The 18,007-nt window shown below is 46.5% G+C and overlaps 1 protein-coding gene across 3 annotated transcripts in view; it reads left to right on the top strand.

Moving 5' to 3' along the window:
- Nucleotides 1-18,007, top strand: part of LOC112251324 (tensin-3) — a 97,268-nt gene that overhangs the window by 31,163 nt on the left and 48,098 nt on the right. For all 3 annotated transcript variants that reach the window (XM_042322330.1, XM_042322329.1, XM_042322328.1), the window contains exon 12: nucleotides 14,480-14,584. In XM_042322330.1, coding sequence (XP_042178264.1) covers nucleotides 14,480-14,584 — 105 coding nt within the window. The remainder of the gene's footprint in view (nucleotides 1-14,479; nucleotides 14,585-18,007) is intronic.

Below are 18,007 nucleotides of genomic sequence, written 5' to 3'. Positions count from 1 at the left end.
TGCCGTCACAGCCCTTCACCCTGCAGTCACATATCCTGTCAGCTGCCGTCACAGCCCTTCACCCTGCAGTCACATATCCTGTCAGCTGCCGTCACAGCCCTTCACCCTGCAGTCACACATCCTGTCAGCTGCCGTCACAGCCCTTCACCCTGCTGTCACATATCCTGCCAGCTGCCGTCACAGCCCTTCACCCTGCAGTCACACATCCTGTCAGCTGCCGTCACAAAAGAACAGAACAGAACAGAACAGAACAGAGCAGACCAGAACAGAACAGAACAGAGCAGAGCAGAACAGAACAGAGCAGAACAGAACAGAGCAGAACAGAACAGAACAGAGCAGAACAGAACAGAGCAGAACAGAACAGAACAGAGCAGAACAGAGCAGAACAGAACAGAGCAGAACAGAGAAGAACAGAACAGAACAGAGCAGAACAGAAAAGAGCGGAACAGAACAGAGCAGAGCGGAACAGAACAGAGCAGAATGGAGCAGAACAGAGCAGAACAGAGCAGAACAGAACAGAACAGAGCAGAACAGAGCAGAATGGAGCAGAACAGAGCAGAGCGGAACAGAACAGAGCAGAATGGAGCAGAGCAGAACGGAGCAGAACAGAACAGAGCGGAACAGAACAGAGCAGAACAGAGCAGAACGGAGCAGAACAGAACGGAGCAGAACAGAACGGAGCAGAACAGAGCAGAACGGAACAGAGCAGAGCGGAATAAAGCGGAACAGAACAGAGCAGAACAGAACGGAGCAGAACAGAAAGGAACGAAGCAGAACGGAGCAGAATGGAACAGAGCAGAACAGAACATAGCAGAACAGAACAGAACAGAGTAGAACAGACAAATATCATGACTCACTATCAAATCAAAACCAATCTTTCTGAGACCACCACATCAGAATTGTTCACCTGTTCAGTTAGTCTGAACAGACACAGATATGTCTGTTTCATAATATGTGTGTGTGAGCAGAAATTGTGCCAAAAGATTTGACCAAAGCAACCTGTGCCTTCTTGCTCTTTCCAGAAAGGGGCAGTATTCAGCACACTGCAGAGACTGGCTAACTGTAACACACACTGCTCTGTAACACACACTCCTCTGTAACACACACTCCTCTGTAACACACACTGCTCTGTAACCCACACTGCTCTGTAACACACACTCCTCTGTAACACACACTCCTCTGTAACACACACTCCTCTGTAACACACACTGCTCTGTAACCCACACTGCTCTGTAACACACACTCCTCTGTAACACACACTCCTCTGTAACACACACTCCTCTGTACACACACTCCTCTGTAACACACACTGCTCTGTAACCCACACTGCTCTGTAACACACACTCCTCTGTAACACACACTCCTCTGTAACACACACTGCTCTGTAACACACACTGCTCTGTAACACACACACACTCCTCTGTAACACACACTCCTCTGTAACACACACTCCTCTGTAACACACACACACTCCTCTGTAACACACACACACTCCTCTGTAACACACACACACTCCTCTGTAACACACACACACTCCTCTGTAACACACACACACTCCTCTGTAACACACACACACTCCTCTGTAACACACACACACACACACTCCTCTGTAACACACACACACTCCTCTGTAACACACACACACTCCTCTGTAACACACACTCCCCTGTAACACACACTCCTCTGTAACACACACACACTCCTCTGTAACACACACACACACTCCTCTGTAACACACACTGCTCTGTAACACACACTGCTCTGTAACACACACTGCTCTGTAACACACACACACTCCTCTGTAACACACACTCTGTAACACACACTCCTCTGTAACACAAACTCCTCTGTAACACACACTCTCTGTAACACACACTCCTCTGTAACACACACTGCTCTGTAACCCACACTCCTCTGTAACACACACTGCTCTGTAACACACACTGCTCTGTAACACACACCCACTCCTCTGTAACACACACTCCTCTGTAACACACACTCCTCTGTAACACACACTGTTCTGTAACACACACTGTTCTGTAACACACACTCCTCTGTAACACACACTGCTCTGTAACCCACACTCCTCTGTAACACACACTGCTCTGTAACACACACTGCTCTGTAACACACACTCCACTGTAACACACACTCCTCTGTAACACACACTGCTCTGTAACACACACTGCTCTGTAACACACACTGCTCTGTAACACACACTGCTCTGTAACACACACTCCACTGTAACACACACTCCTCTGTAACACACACTGCTCTGTAACACACACTGCTCTCTAACACACACACACTCCTCTGTAACACACACACACTCCTATGTAACACACACTCCTCTGTAACACACACTGCTCTGTAACACACACTCCTCTGTAACACACACTGCTCTGTAACACACACTCCACTGTAACACACACTCCTCTGTAACACACACTGCTCTGTAACACACACTGCTCTGTAACACACACACACACTCCTCTGTAACACACACACACACTCCTCTGTAACACACACTCCTCTGTAACACACACTCCTCTGTAACACACACTCCTCTGTAACACACACTACTCTGTAACACACACTGCTCTGTAACACACACCCACTCCTCTGTAACACACACACTCCTCTGTAACACACACTCCTCTGTAACACACACTCCTCTGTAACACACACTCCTCTGTAACACACACTGCTCTGTAACCCACACTCCTCTGTAACACACACTGCTCTGTAACACACACTCCACTGTAACACACACTCCTCTGTAACACACACTGCTCTGTAACACACACACACTGCTCTGTAACACACACACACTCCTCTGTAACACACACACACTCCTCTGTAACACACACACACTCCTCTGTAACACACACTGCTCTGTACCACACACTCCTATGTAACACACACTGCTCTGTAACACACACTGCTCTGTAACACACACTCCTCTGTAACACACACTCCTCTGTAACACACACTGCTCTGTAACACACACTCCTCTGTAACACACACTACTCTGTAACACACACCTACTCCTCTGTAACACACACACTCCTCTGTAACACACACACTCCTCTGTAACACACACTCCTCTGTAACACACACTGCTCTGTAACCCACACTCCTCTGTAACACACACTGCTCTGTAACACACACTCCACTGTAACACACACTCCTCTGTAACACACACTGCTCTGTAACACACACACACTCCTCTGTAACACACACACACTCCTCTGTAACACACACTGCTCTGTAACACACACTGCTCTGTACCACACACTGCTCTGTACCACACACTCCTATGTAACACACACTGCTCTGTAACACACACTGCTCTGTAACACACACTCCTCTGTAACACACACTCCTCTAACACACACTCCTCTGTAACACACACTGCTCTGTAACACACACACACTACTCTGTAACACACACTCCTCTGTAACACAAACTCCTCTGTAACACAAACTCCTCTGTAACACACACTCCTCTGTAACACACACTACTCTGTAACACACACTACTCTGTAACACACACCCACTCCTCTGTAACACACACTCCTCTGTAACACACACTCCTCTGTAACACACACTGCTCTGTAACACACACTCCTCTGTAACACACACTCCTCTGTAACCCACACTGCTCTGTAACCCACACTCCTCTGTAACGCACACTGGTCTGTAACACACACTCCTCTGTAACACACACTGCTCTGTAACACACACACACTCCTCTGTAACACACACACACTCCTCTGTAACACACACACACTCCTCTGTAACACACACTGCTCTGTAACACACACTGCTCTGTACCACACACTCCTATGTAACACACACTGCTCTGTAACACACACTGCTCTGTAACACACACTCCTCTGTAACACACACTGCTCTGTAACACACACTCCTCTGTAACACACACTCCTCTGTAACACACACTCCTCTGTAATACACACTGCTCTGTAACACACACTCCTCTGTAACACACACTCCTCTGTAACACACACACACTCCTTTGTAACACACACACACTCCTCTCTAACACACACACACTCCTCTGTAACACACACACACTCCTCTGTAACACACACTCCTCTGTAACACACACTCCTCTGTAACACACACACACTCCTCTGTAACACACACACACTCCTCTGTAACACACACACACACTCCTCTGTAACACACACACACTCCTCTGTAACACACACACACTCCTCTGTAACACACACACACTCCTCTGCAACACACACTCATCTGTAACACACACTCCTCTGTAACACACACTCCCTGTAACACACACTCCCCTGTAACACACACTCCTCTGTAACACACACTCCTCTGTAACACACACACACACTGCTCTGTAACACACAATGCTCTGTAACACACATTCCTCTGTAACACACACTGCTCTGTAACATACACTCCTCTGTAACACACACTCTTCTGTAACACACACACACTCCTCTGTAACACACACACACACTCCTCTGTAACACATACTCCTCTGTAACACACACTGCTCTGTAACATACACTCCTATGTAACACACTCTTCTGTAACACACACACACTCCTCTATAACACACACACACTCCTCTGTAACACACACTCCTCTGTAACACACACTCCTCTGTAACACACACTCCTCTGTAACACACACTGCTCTGTAACCCACACTCCTCTGTAACACACACTGCTCTGTAACACACACTCCACTGTAACACACACTCCTCTGTAACACACACTGCTCTGTAACACACACACACTGCTCTGTAACACACACACACTCCTCTGTAACACACACACACTCCTCTGTAACACACACACACTCCTCTGTAACACACACTGCTCTGTACCACACACTCCTATGTAACACACACTGCTCTGTAACACACACTGCTCTGTAACACACACTCCTCTGTAACACACACTCCTCTGTAACACACACTGCTCTGTAACACACACTCCTCTGTAACACACACTACTCTGTAACACACACCCACTCCTCTGTAACACACACACTCCTCTGTAACACACACACTCCTCTGTAACACACACTCCTCTGTAACACACACTGCTCTGTAACCCACACTCCTCTGTAACACACACTGCTCTGTAACACACACTCCACTGTAACACACACTCCTCTGTAACACACACTGCTCTGTAACACACACACACTCCTCTGTAACACACACACACTCCTCTGTAACACACACTGCTCTGTAACACACACTGCTCTGTACCACACACTGCTCTGTACCACACACTCCTATGTAACACACACTGCTCTGTAACACACACTGCTCTGTAACACACACTCCTCTGTAACACACACTCCTCTAACACACACTCTCTGTAACACACACTGCTCTGTAACACACACACACTACTCTGTAACACACACTCCTCTGTAACACAAACTCCTCTGTAACACAAACTCCTCTGTAACACACACTCCTCTGTAACACACACTACTCTGTAACACACACTACTCTGTAACACACACCCACTCCTCTGTAACACACACCCACTCCTCTGTAACACACACTCCTCTGTAACACACACTCTGTAACACACACTGCTCTGTAACACACACTCCTCTGTAACACACACTCCTCTGTAACACACACTGCTCTGTAACCCACACTCCTCTGTAACGCACACTGCTCTGTAACACACACTGCTCTGTAACACACACTCCACTGTAACACACACTCCTCTGTAACACACACTGCTCTGTAACACACACTGCTCTGTAACACACACTGCTCTGTAACACACACACACTCCTCTGTAACACACACACACACTCCTCTGTAACACACACTCCTCTGTAACACACACTCCTCTGTAACACACACTACTCTGTAACATACACTGCTCTGTAACACACACCCACTCCTCTGTAACACACACACTCCTCTGTAACACACACTCCTCTGTAACACACACTCCTCTGTAACACACACTCCTCTGTAACACACACTGCTCTGTAACCCACACTCCTCTGTAACACACACTGCTCTGTAACACACACTCCACTGTAACACACACTCCTCTGTAACACACACTGCTCTGTAACACACACACACTCCTCTGTAACACACACACACTCCTCTGTAACACACACTGCTCTGTAACACACACTGCTCTGTAACACACACTGCTCTGTACCACACACTCCTATGTAACACACACTGCTCTGTAACACACACTGCTCTGTAACACACACTCCTCTGTAACACACACTGCTCTGTAACACACACTCCTCTGTAACACACACTCCTCTGTAACACACACTCCTCTGTAATACACACTGCTCTGTAACACACACTCCTCTGTAACACATACTCCTCTGTAACACACACTGCTCTGTAACACACACTCGTCTGTAACACACACTGCTCTGTAACACACACTCTCTATAACACACACACACTCCTCTGTAACACACACTCCTCTGTAACACACACTGCTCTGTAACACACACTGCTCTGTAACACACACTCCTCTGTAACACACACTCCTCTGTAACACACACTACTCTGTAACACACACCCACTCCTCTGTAACACACACACTCCTCTGTAACACACACACTCCTCTGTAACACACACTCCTCTGTAACACACACTGCTCTGTAACCCACACTCCTCTGTAACACACACTGCTCTGTAACACACACCCACTGTAACACACACTCCTCTGTAACACACACTGCTCTGTAACACACACACACTCCTCTGTAACACACACACACTCCTCTGTAACACACACTGCTCTGTAACACACACTGCTCTGTACCACACACTGCTCTGTACCACACACTCCTATGTAACACACACTGCTATGTAACACACACTGCTCTGTAACACACACTGCTCTGTAACACACACTCCTCTGTAACACACACTCCTCTAACACACACTCCTCTGTAACACAAACTGCTCTGTAACACACACACACTCCTCTGTAACACACACTCTTTAACACACACTCCTCTGTAACACAAACTCCTCTGTAACACACACTCCTCTGTAACACACACTCCTCTGTAACACACACTACTCTGTAACACACACTACTCTGTAACACACACCCACTCCTCTGTAACACACACCCACTCCTCTGTAACACACACTCGTCTGTAACACACACTCGTCTGTAACACACACTGCTCTGTAACACACACTCCTCTGTAACACACACTCCTCTGTAACACACACTGCTCTGTAACCCACACTCCTCTGTAACGCACACTGCTCTGTAACACACACTCCACTGTAACACACACTCCTCTGTAACACACACTGCTCTGTAACACACACTCCTCTGTAACACACACACACTCCTCTGTAACACACACACACACTCCTCTGTAACACACACTGCTCTGTAACACACACTACTCTGTACCACACACTCCTATGTAACACACACTGCTCTGTAACACACACTGCTCTGTAACACACACTCCTCTGTAACACACACTGCTCTGTAACACACACTCCTCTGTAACACACACTCCTCTGTAACACACACTCCTCTGTAACACACACTCCTCTGTAATACACACTGCTCTGTAACACACACTCCTCTGTAATACACACTGCTCTGTAACACACACTCCTCTGTAACACACACTCCTCTGTAACACACACACACTCCTCTCTAACACACACACACTCCTCTCTAACACACACACACTCCTCTCTAACACACACACACTCCTCTGTAACACACACACACTCCTCTGTAACACACACTCCTCTGTAACACACACTCCTCTGTAACACACACACACTGCTCTGTAACACACACACACACTGCTCTGTAACACACACACACACTCCTCTGTAACACACACACACTCCTCTGTAACACACACACACTCCTCTGTAACACACACTCATCTGTAACACACACTCCTCTGTAACACACACTCCCCTGTAACACACACTCCCTGTAACACACACTCCTCTGTAACACACACTCCTCTGTAACACACACACACACTGCTCTGTAACACACACTGCTCTGTAACACACATTCCTCTGTAACACACACTGCTCTGTAACATACACTCCTATGTAACACACTCTTCTGTAACACACACACACTCCTCTGTAACACACACACACACTCCTCTGTAACACATACTCCTCTGTAACACACACTGCTCTGTAACACACACTCGTCTGTAACATACACTGCTCTGTAACACACACTCTCTATAACACACACACACTCCTCTGTAACACACACTCCTCTGTAACACACACTCCTCTGTAACACACACTGCTCTGTAACACACACTGCTCTGTAACACACACTCCTCTGTAACACACACTGCTCTGTAACACACACTCCTCTGTAACACACACTCCTCTATAACACACACACACTCCTCTGTAACACACACTCCTCTGTAACACACACTCCTCTGTAACACACACTCCTCTGTAACACACACTCCTCTGTAACACACACTGCTCTGTAACACACACTGCTCTGTAACACACACTCCTCTGTAACACACACTCCTCTGTAACACACACACACAGTCCTCTGTAACACACACTGCTCTGTAACACACACTGCTCTGTAACACACACTGCTCTGTAACACACACTCCTCTGTAACACACACACACTCCTCTGTAACACACACTCTGTAACACACACTCCTCTGTAACACAAACTCCTCTGTAACACACACTCCTCTGTAACACACACTCCTCTCTAACACACACTCCTCTGTAACACACACTACTCTGTAACACACACTGCTCTGTAACACACACTGCTCTGTAACACACACTGCTCTGTAACACACACTCCTCTGTAACACACACTCCTCTGTAACACACACTCCTCTGTAACACACACTGCTCTGTAACACACACTGCTCTGTAACACACACTGCTATGTAACACACACTCCTCTGTAACACACACCCACTCCTCTGTAACACACACTCCTCTGTAACACACACTCCTCTGTAACACACACTCCTCTGTAACACACACTGCTCTGTAACACACACTCCACTGTAACACACACTCCTCTGTAACACACACTGCTCTGTAACACACACACTCCTCTGTAACACACACACTCCTCTGTAACACACACACACTCCTCTGTAACACACACTCCTCTGTAACACACACTCCTCTGTAACACACACTGTTCTGTAACACACACTCCTCTGTAACACACACTCCTCTGTTACACACACTCCTCTGTAACACACACTGCTCTGTAACACACACTGCTCTGTAACACACACTCTCTGTAGTACACACTACTCTGTAACACACACTGCTCTGTAACACACACACTCCTCTGTAACACATACTCCTCTGTAACACACACTCCTCTGTAACACACACTCCTCTGTAACACACACTCCTCTGTAACACACACTCCTCTGTAACACACACTGCTCTGTAACACACACTCCTCTGTAACACACACTCCTCTGTAACACACACTCCTCTGTAACACACACTCCTCTGTAACACACACACACCGTCCTCTGTAACACACACTGCTCTGTAACACACACTCCTCTGTAACACACACACACTCCTCTGTAACACACACTCTGTAACACACACTCCTCTGTAACACAAACTCCTCTGTAACACACACTCCTCTGTAACACACACTGCTTTGTAACACACACTCCTCTGTAACACACACTCCTCTGTAACACACACACACTCTCTGTAACACACACTCCTCTGTAACACACACTGCTCTGTAACACACACTGCTCTGTAACACACACTCCTCTGTAACACACACTGCTCTGTAACACACACTCCTCTGTAACACACACACACTCCTCTGTAACACACACACACTCCTCTGTAACACACACACACTCCTCTGTAACACACACTGCTCTGTAACACACACTGCTCTGTAACACACACTCCTCTGTAACACACACTGCTCTGTAACACACACTGCTCTGTAACCCACACTCCTCTGTAACACACACTCCTCTGTAACACACACACACTCCTCTGTAACACACACACACTCCTTTGTAACACACACACTCCTCTGTAACACACACACACACTCCTCTGTAACACACACACACTCCTCTGTAACACACACACACTCCTCTGTAACACACACACACTCCTCTGTAACACACACACACTCCTCTGAAACACACACACACACTCCTCTGTAACACACACACACACTCCTCTGTAACACACACACACTCCTCTGTAACACACACACACTCCTCTGTAACACACACACACACTCCTCTGTAACACACACACACACTCTCTGTAACACACACTGCTCTGTAACACACACTGCTCTGTAACACACACTCCTCTGTAACACACACTGCTCTGTAACACACACTGCTCTGTAACCCACACTCCTCTGTAACACACACTCCTCTGTAACACACACACACACTCCTCTGTAACACACACACACTCCTCTGTAACACACACTCCTCTGTAACACACACACACTCCTCTGTAACACACACACACACACTCCTCTGTAACACACACACACACTCCTCTGTAACACACACACACTCCTCTGTAACACACACACACTCCTCTGTAACACACACTCATCTGTAACACACACTCCTCTGTAACACACACTCCCCTGTAACACACACTCCCCTGTAACACACACTCCTCTGTAACACACACTCCTCTGTAACACACACACACACTGCTCTGTAACACACACTGCTCTGTAACACACATTCCTCTGTAACACACACTGCTCTGTAACATACACTCCTATGTAACACACACTCTTCTGTAACACACACACACACTCCTCTGTAACACACACACACACTCCTCTGTAACACATACTCCTCTGTAACACACACTGCTCTGTAACACACACTCGTCTGTAACACACACTGCTCTGTAACACACACTCCTCTATAACACACACACACTCCTCTGTAACACACACTCCTCTGTAACACACACTCCTCTGTAACACACACTGCTCTGTAACACACACTGCTCTGTAACACACACTCCTCTGTAACACACACTGCTCTGTAACACACACTCCTCTGTAACACACACTCCTCTATAACACACACACACTCCTCTGTAACACACACTCCTCTGTAACACACACTCCTCTGTAACACACACTCCTCTGTAACACACACTCCTCTGTAACACACACTGCTCTGTAACACACACTGCTCTGTAACACACACTCCTCTGTAACACACACTCCTCTGTAACACACACACACAGTCCTCTGTAACACACACTGCTCTGTAACACACACTGCTCTGTAACACACACTGCTCTGTAACACACACTCCTCTGTAACACACACACACTCCTCTGTAACACACACTCTGTAACACACACTCCTCTGTAACACAAACTCCTCTGTAACACACACTCCTCTGTAACACACACTCCTCTGTAACACACACTCCTCTCTAACACACACTACTCTGTAACACACACTACTCTGTAACACACACTGCTCTGTAACACACACTGCTCTGTAACACACACTCCTCTGTAACACACACTCCTCTGTAACACACACTCCTCTGTAACACACACTGCTCTGTAACACACACTGCTCTGTAACACACACTGCTCTGTAACACACACTGCTATGTAACACACGCTCCTCTGTAACACACACCCACTGCTCTGTAACACACACTCCTCTGTAACACACACTCCTCTGTAACACACACACCTCTGTAACACACACTGCTCTGTAACACACACTCCACTGTAACACACACTCCTCTGTAACACACACTGCTCTGTAACACACACACTCCTCTGTAACACACACACTCCTCTGTAACACACACACACTCCTCTGTAACACACACTCCTCTGTAACACACACACTCCTCTGTAACACACACACTCCTCTGTAACACACACACACTCCTCTGTAACACACACTCCTCTGTAACACACACTGTTCTGTAACACACACTCCTCTGTTACACACACTCCTCTGTAACACACACTGCTCTGTAACACACACTGCTCTGTAACACACACTCCTCTGTAACACACACTACTCTGTAACACACACTGCTCTGTAACACACACCCACTCTCTGTAACACACACACTCCTCTGTAACACACACTCCTCTGTAACACACACTCCTCTGTAACACACACTCCTCTGTAACACACGCTCCTCTGTAACACACACTCCTCTGTAACACACACTGCTCTGTAACACACACTCCTCTGTAACACACACTCCTCTGTAACACACACTCCTCTGTAACACACACTCCTCTGTAACACACACACACCGTCCTCTGTAACACACACTGCTCTGTAACACACACTGCTCTGTAACACACACTGCTCTGTAACACACACTGCTCTGTAACACACACACACTCCTCTGTAACACACACTCTGTAACACACACTCCTCTGTAACACAAACTCCTCTGTAACACACACTCCTCTGTAACACACACTGCTTTGTAACACACACTCCTCTGTAACACACACTCCTCTGTAACACACACACACTCCTCTGTAACACACACTCCTCTGTAACACACACTGCTCTGTAACACACACTGCTCTGTAACACACACTCCTCTGTAACACACACTCCTCTGTAACACACACTGCTCTGTAACACACACTCCTCTGTAACACACACACACTCCTCTGTAACACACACACACTCCTCTGTAACACACACACACTCCTCTGTAACACACACACACTCCTCTGTAACACACACACACACTCCTCTGTAACACACACACACTCCTCTGTAACACACACTGCTCTGTAACACACACTGCTCTGTAACACACACTCCTCTGTAACACACACTGCTCTGTAACACACACTGCTCTGTAACCCACACTCCTCTGTAACACACACTCCTCTGTAACACACACACACTCCTCTGTAACACACACACACTCCTTTGTAACACACACACTCCTCTGTAACACACACACACACTCCTCTGTAACACACACACACTCCTCTGTAACACACACACACTCCTCTGTAACACACACACACTCCTCTGTAACACACACACACTCCTCTGAAACACACACACACACTCCTCTGTAACACACACACACACTCCTCTGTAACACACACACACTCCTCTGTAACACACACACACTCCTCTGTAACACACACACACTCCTCTGTAACACACACACACTCCTCTGTAACACACACTCCTCTGTAACACACACTCCTCTGTAACACACACTCCTCTGTAACACACACTGCTCTGTAACACACACTGCTCTGTAACACACACTCCTCTGTAACACACACTCCTCTGTAACACACACACACCGTCCTCTGTAACACACACTGCTCTGTAACACACACTGCTCTGTAACACACACTGCTCTGTAACACACACTCCTCTGTAACACACACACACTCCTCTGTAACACAGACTCTGTAACACACACTCCTCTGTAACACAAACTCCTCTGTAACACACACTCCTCTGTAACACACACTCCTCTGTAACACACACTACTCTGTAACACACACTGCTCTGTAACACACACTCCTCTGTAACACACACTCCTCTGTAACACACACTCCTCTGTAACACACACTCCTCTGTAACACACACTGCTCTGTAACACACACTGCTATGTAACACACACTCCTCTGTAACACACACCCACTCCTCTGTAACACACACTCCTCTGTAACACACACTGCTCTGTAACCCACACTCCTCTGTAACACACACTGCTCTGTAACACACACTCCACTGTAACACACACTCCTCTGTAACACACACTGCTCTGTAACACACACACACTCCTCTGTAACACACACACCCTCTGTAACACACACACACTCCTCTGTAACACACACTCCTCTGTAACACACACTGTTCTGTAACACACACTCCTCTGTAACACACACTCCTCTGTTACACACACTCCTCTGTAACACACACTGCTCTGTAACACACACTGCTCTGTAACACACACTCCTCCACTCAACAGGAAACAATAAAGGCTCTTATCACACACACATCACCCAGGAATGCAGATCCCAGATACAGGCAAAGAAACAGACAGAGCAGAACTGCAAAGAGCTCAGGATTCAACCATCCATACACATAAACACACCTCCACTTTGCTCACTCACATACTCAATCACGCACACATGCACGTGTGCACACAAACTCACACAAAAAAATATGAATTCTTTCTACAATATTTTTTAAAGTAAATAAACAAAAATGGTCCTCTCCTGGGATCAGCTGATGTTGTTACAGAATATAGTGTGTCCCTTGACAATGCTGGGCTGTTGTGCAACAAACCCATGACGGAGATTTTCCTCAGTCTCCCTCAGTCTCTCTCTCTCTCGCTCTCTGTTTATTTCTCTTTATATGGTTTTGTCATCTGAAGGCAGTGGTCACTGGCAAAACGGACCCTCTGTCATCGTGGACTACGATACCTGGGACCCCCTGGTTCGACGGGACTCCTATGAGTACATCTCTCCTGAAGGACTAGGTATTGTAACATCTCTCCTGAAGGACTAGGTATTGTAACATCTCTGCTGAAGGACTAGGTATTGTAACATCTCTCCTGAAGGACTAGGTATTGTAACATCTCTGCTGAAGGACTAGGTATTGTAACATCTCTCCTGAAGGACTAGGTATTGTAACATCTCTCCTGAAGGACTAGGTATTGTAACATCTCTGCTGAAGGACTAGGTATTGTAATATCTCTCCTGAAGGACTAGGTATTGTAACATCTCTCCTGAAGGACTAGGTATTGTAACATCTCTCCTGAAGGACTAGGTATTGTAACATCTCTCCAGAATGACTAGGTATTGTAACATCTCTGCTGAAGGACTAGGTATTGTAACATCTCTGCTGAAGGACTAGGTATTGTAACATCTCTGCTGAAGGACTAGGTATTGTAACATCTCTGCTGAAGGACTAGGTATTGTAACATCTCTGCTGAAGGACTAGGTATTGTAACATCTCTGCTGAAGGACTAGGTATTGTAACATCTCTGCTGAAGGACTAGGTATTGTAACATCTCTGCTGAAGGACTAGGTATTGTAACATCTCTCCTGAAGGACTAGGTATTGTAACATCTCTCCTGAAGGACTAGGTATTGTAACATCTCTGCTGAAGGACTAGGTATTGTAACATCTCTGCTGAAGGACTAGGTATTGTAACATCTCTGCTGAAGGACTAGGTATTGTAACATCTCTGCTGAAGGACTAGGTATTGTAACATCTCTCCTGAAGGACTAGGTATTGTAACATCTCTCCTGAAGGACTAGGTATTGTAACATCTCTCCTGAAGGACTAGGTATTGTAACATCTCTGCTGAAGGACTAGGTATTGTAACATCTCTCCTGAAGGACTGGGTATTGTAACATCTCTCCTGAAGGACTAGGTATTGTAACATCTCTGCTGAAGGACTAGGTATTGTAACATCTCTGCTGAAGGACTAGGTATTGTAACATCTCTCCAAAAGGACTAGGTATTGTCACACACACACACGCATTACCCTGGACCAGACAACTGTAACAATCACTACAGCCTGTGGTTGAGGTTTGAGTCCCAGCTGTTTTAAACCAGGTCTATATCGGCAGCCATGTCATTTAGACAGACCGCGCATTGGGAAAGCAATGTGGCAAGGCACCATGCAAACAGTTATGCAAACATATGCACACACACACACTCGCAAACACACACACATGCACACACACACACAGACACGGTATATTAACAGGTAAACAGACAAACTCACACACAGACATAATGAGGGTGCCAGCCTGTGAAAAAGAAAAAACAGAAACTCAGAAGAATGTTGTTTTCAGCCACAGATGGTTCAGTTTGAACCCCCTTCTCTTTCTCTCTATATGTTAAACTGTCTCTTTCTCTCCCCCCCCTCTCTCTCTCTCCTTCTCTCTCTCCCCCACTCTTTCTTTCCCTCTCTCTCTCCCCTCCTCTCTCTCTTTCTCTCTCTCTCTCTCTCTCTCTCTCTCACTCCTTCTCTCTCCTCTCTCTCCTTCTCTCTCTCTCCCTCCCCTCTCTCTCCCCTCCCCCTCTCTCTCTCTCTCTCACCCACTCTCTCTCCCCCTGTCTCTTTCCAACTCTCTCCTTTTCTACCTTTCCCTTCTCCCTCTCCCTTCTCTCTCGCTACATATCACTCTCTACATATCACCTCTGACTTGTACCTTTCTCTCCTATGTCTCTCTTCTCCCCCTTTCTACTTTGTCAGGTTCAGGTTGCAGGTTTCCATACCGTCCCCCTGGAGGTACTGAGAGAGGAAGGGAAAGAGTGAGAGAGAGAGAGATACCCAGAGCAAAACAGAATCTTTTGGAGTGTAAGAGTAGGCGGTGAGTCGAGCGCTTAAAGGAGAGAGAGAGATAGGGGAAGAGAGAAGGAGGGAGAGAGAGAGGGGGGAGAATGGGAGAGAGAGGGGAGAGAGAGAGAGGGAGAGAGAGGGGAGAGAGAGAAGGAGAGAGAGAAAGAGGGGAGGGAGAAGGAGAGATAGGGGAAGAGAGAAGGAGAGAGCGAGAGAGGGGAAGGGAGAGAGAGAAGGAGAGATAGGGGAAGAGAGAAGGAGAGAGCGAGAGAGGGGAAGGGAGAGAGAGAAGGAGAGAGAGAGATGGGGAGAGAGAGAGAGAGAGCGCGTAGGGGGACCCAGGGGGGCAGTTAGCACCTTTAGAGAAAGAGAGAAAGAATGTTACTCTCTGCTAGTCTTTCTTTAGCTGCCTTAGAGAAAGAGAGACGACAGAAGAGGAGAGGAGCTCTACATAAAACCTGGTCTGAACGGTTACCACTCTCTTCTCTATCTTTATCCTCTCTTTGTCTTCTCTTCTTTCTCTGTCTTTTTCAATTATTTATTCCTTTCTCTTTCTTGTTCCCCTTCAACCATGTGTTTGTCATCTGGGTTCTCTCCTACTCTCCCTCACATTTTGAAGGGACTGGAGTGAGGCATTTTTCCAGATTTAGTGACGATGTAAGTTGATGTGATGTTGTGTTACAGTTGGTATAGGGAGAACGTTGTAGCTCTAAGTTGTTGTCGTACTTATTGTATTAGTGAATGTCTGTCGTGTGAGTGATGTTAGTGAGTTGTTTTGTTGTGACAGGATTTAGTGTCAGTTACAGGGTATAGTTGTGTCTGTGTTGCTGCTTGTTCAATATGTCATATAGTGATGAGTGAGATGGGACGTGTCTGTGTGTGTCTGTTAGACCAGCTGTGTGGCTTTACCATGCATGTCTGGTATTTGAGTATCATAGTCTCGCTGGACTGAGGGACTTCACTATGTATTTGTGTGCGTGCGTGTGTGTGTGTGTGTGTGTGTGTGTGTGTGTGTGTAGCTTTGTTATGATATTCATCTGGACATAACCGGTTCAGAAGCACCCACACATGTTGCAGGTTAGCATGTTATAGAGGTAGCTATGCATCTATAATGTATTTATTGTACTGCTCTTTAGATTCAACAATCTGGCTGCTAAGGCAGTTTTATGAATGAGACAAGAAGTTCATTCTAAATGGCACCCTATTCACTATATAGGGCACCACTTTTGACCAGTGTTATATGGGCCCTGGTCAAATGCAATAGGGTTCTTCAGCTGTCCCCATAGATCCATGTACAACCGTTGGTGAAAAGGGTTCTATGTGGAACCCAAAAAGGTTAGACCTGGAACCAACAAAGGGTTCTCCTATAATACTGCCAAATAACCAAATACAGTTCTAGATAGTACATTTTATAGATAGTTCTAGATAGTACATTGTTTAGTAACATACACTAGGAGTGTATGTTACTATACATGTGTTGTTACAGTAAGAGTATGTTATTGTTGCTCTTCAGGGTGGAAATGTCTCAACAGTTTCCCACAGATGGAGGAAATTGTGTGTGTGTTATCTAATATCAACATCTGGTGCAATTTCATACCACACTGTA

The sequence above is a fragment of the Oncorhynchus tshawytscha genome, linkage group LG05 (genome assembly GCF_018296145.1).
Source record: "Oncorhynchus tshawytscha isolate Ot180627B linkage group LG05, Otsh_v2.0, whole genome shotgun sequence".
Taxonomy (NCBI): Eukaryota; Metazoa; Chordata; class Actinopteri; order Salmoniformes; family Salmonidae; genus Oncorhynchus; species Oncorhynchus tshawytscha.
The sequence above is the reverse complement of the archived record's forward strand: the minus strand, read 5'-3'. Positions and strand labels throughout refer to the sequence as shown.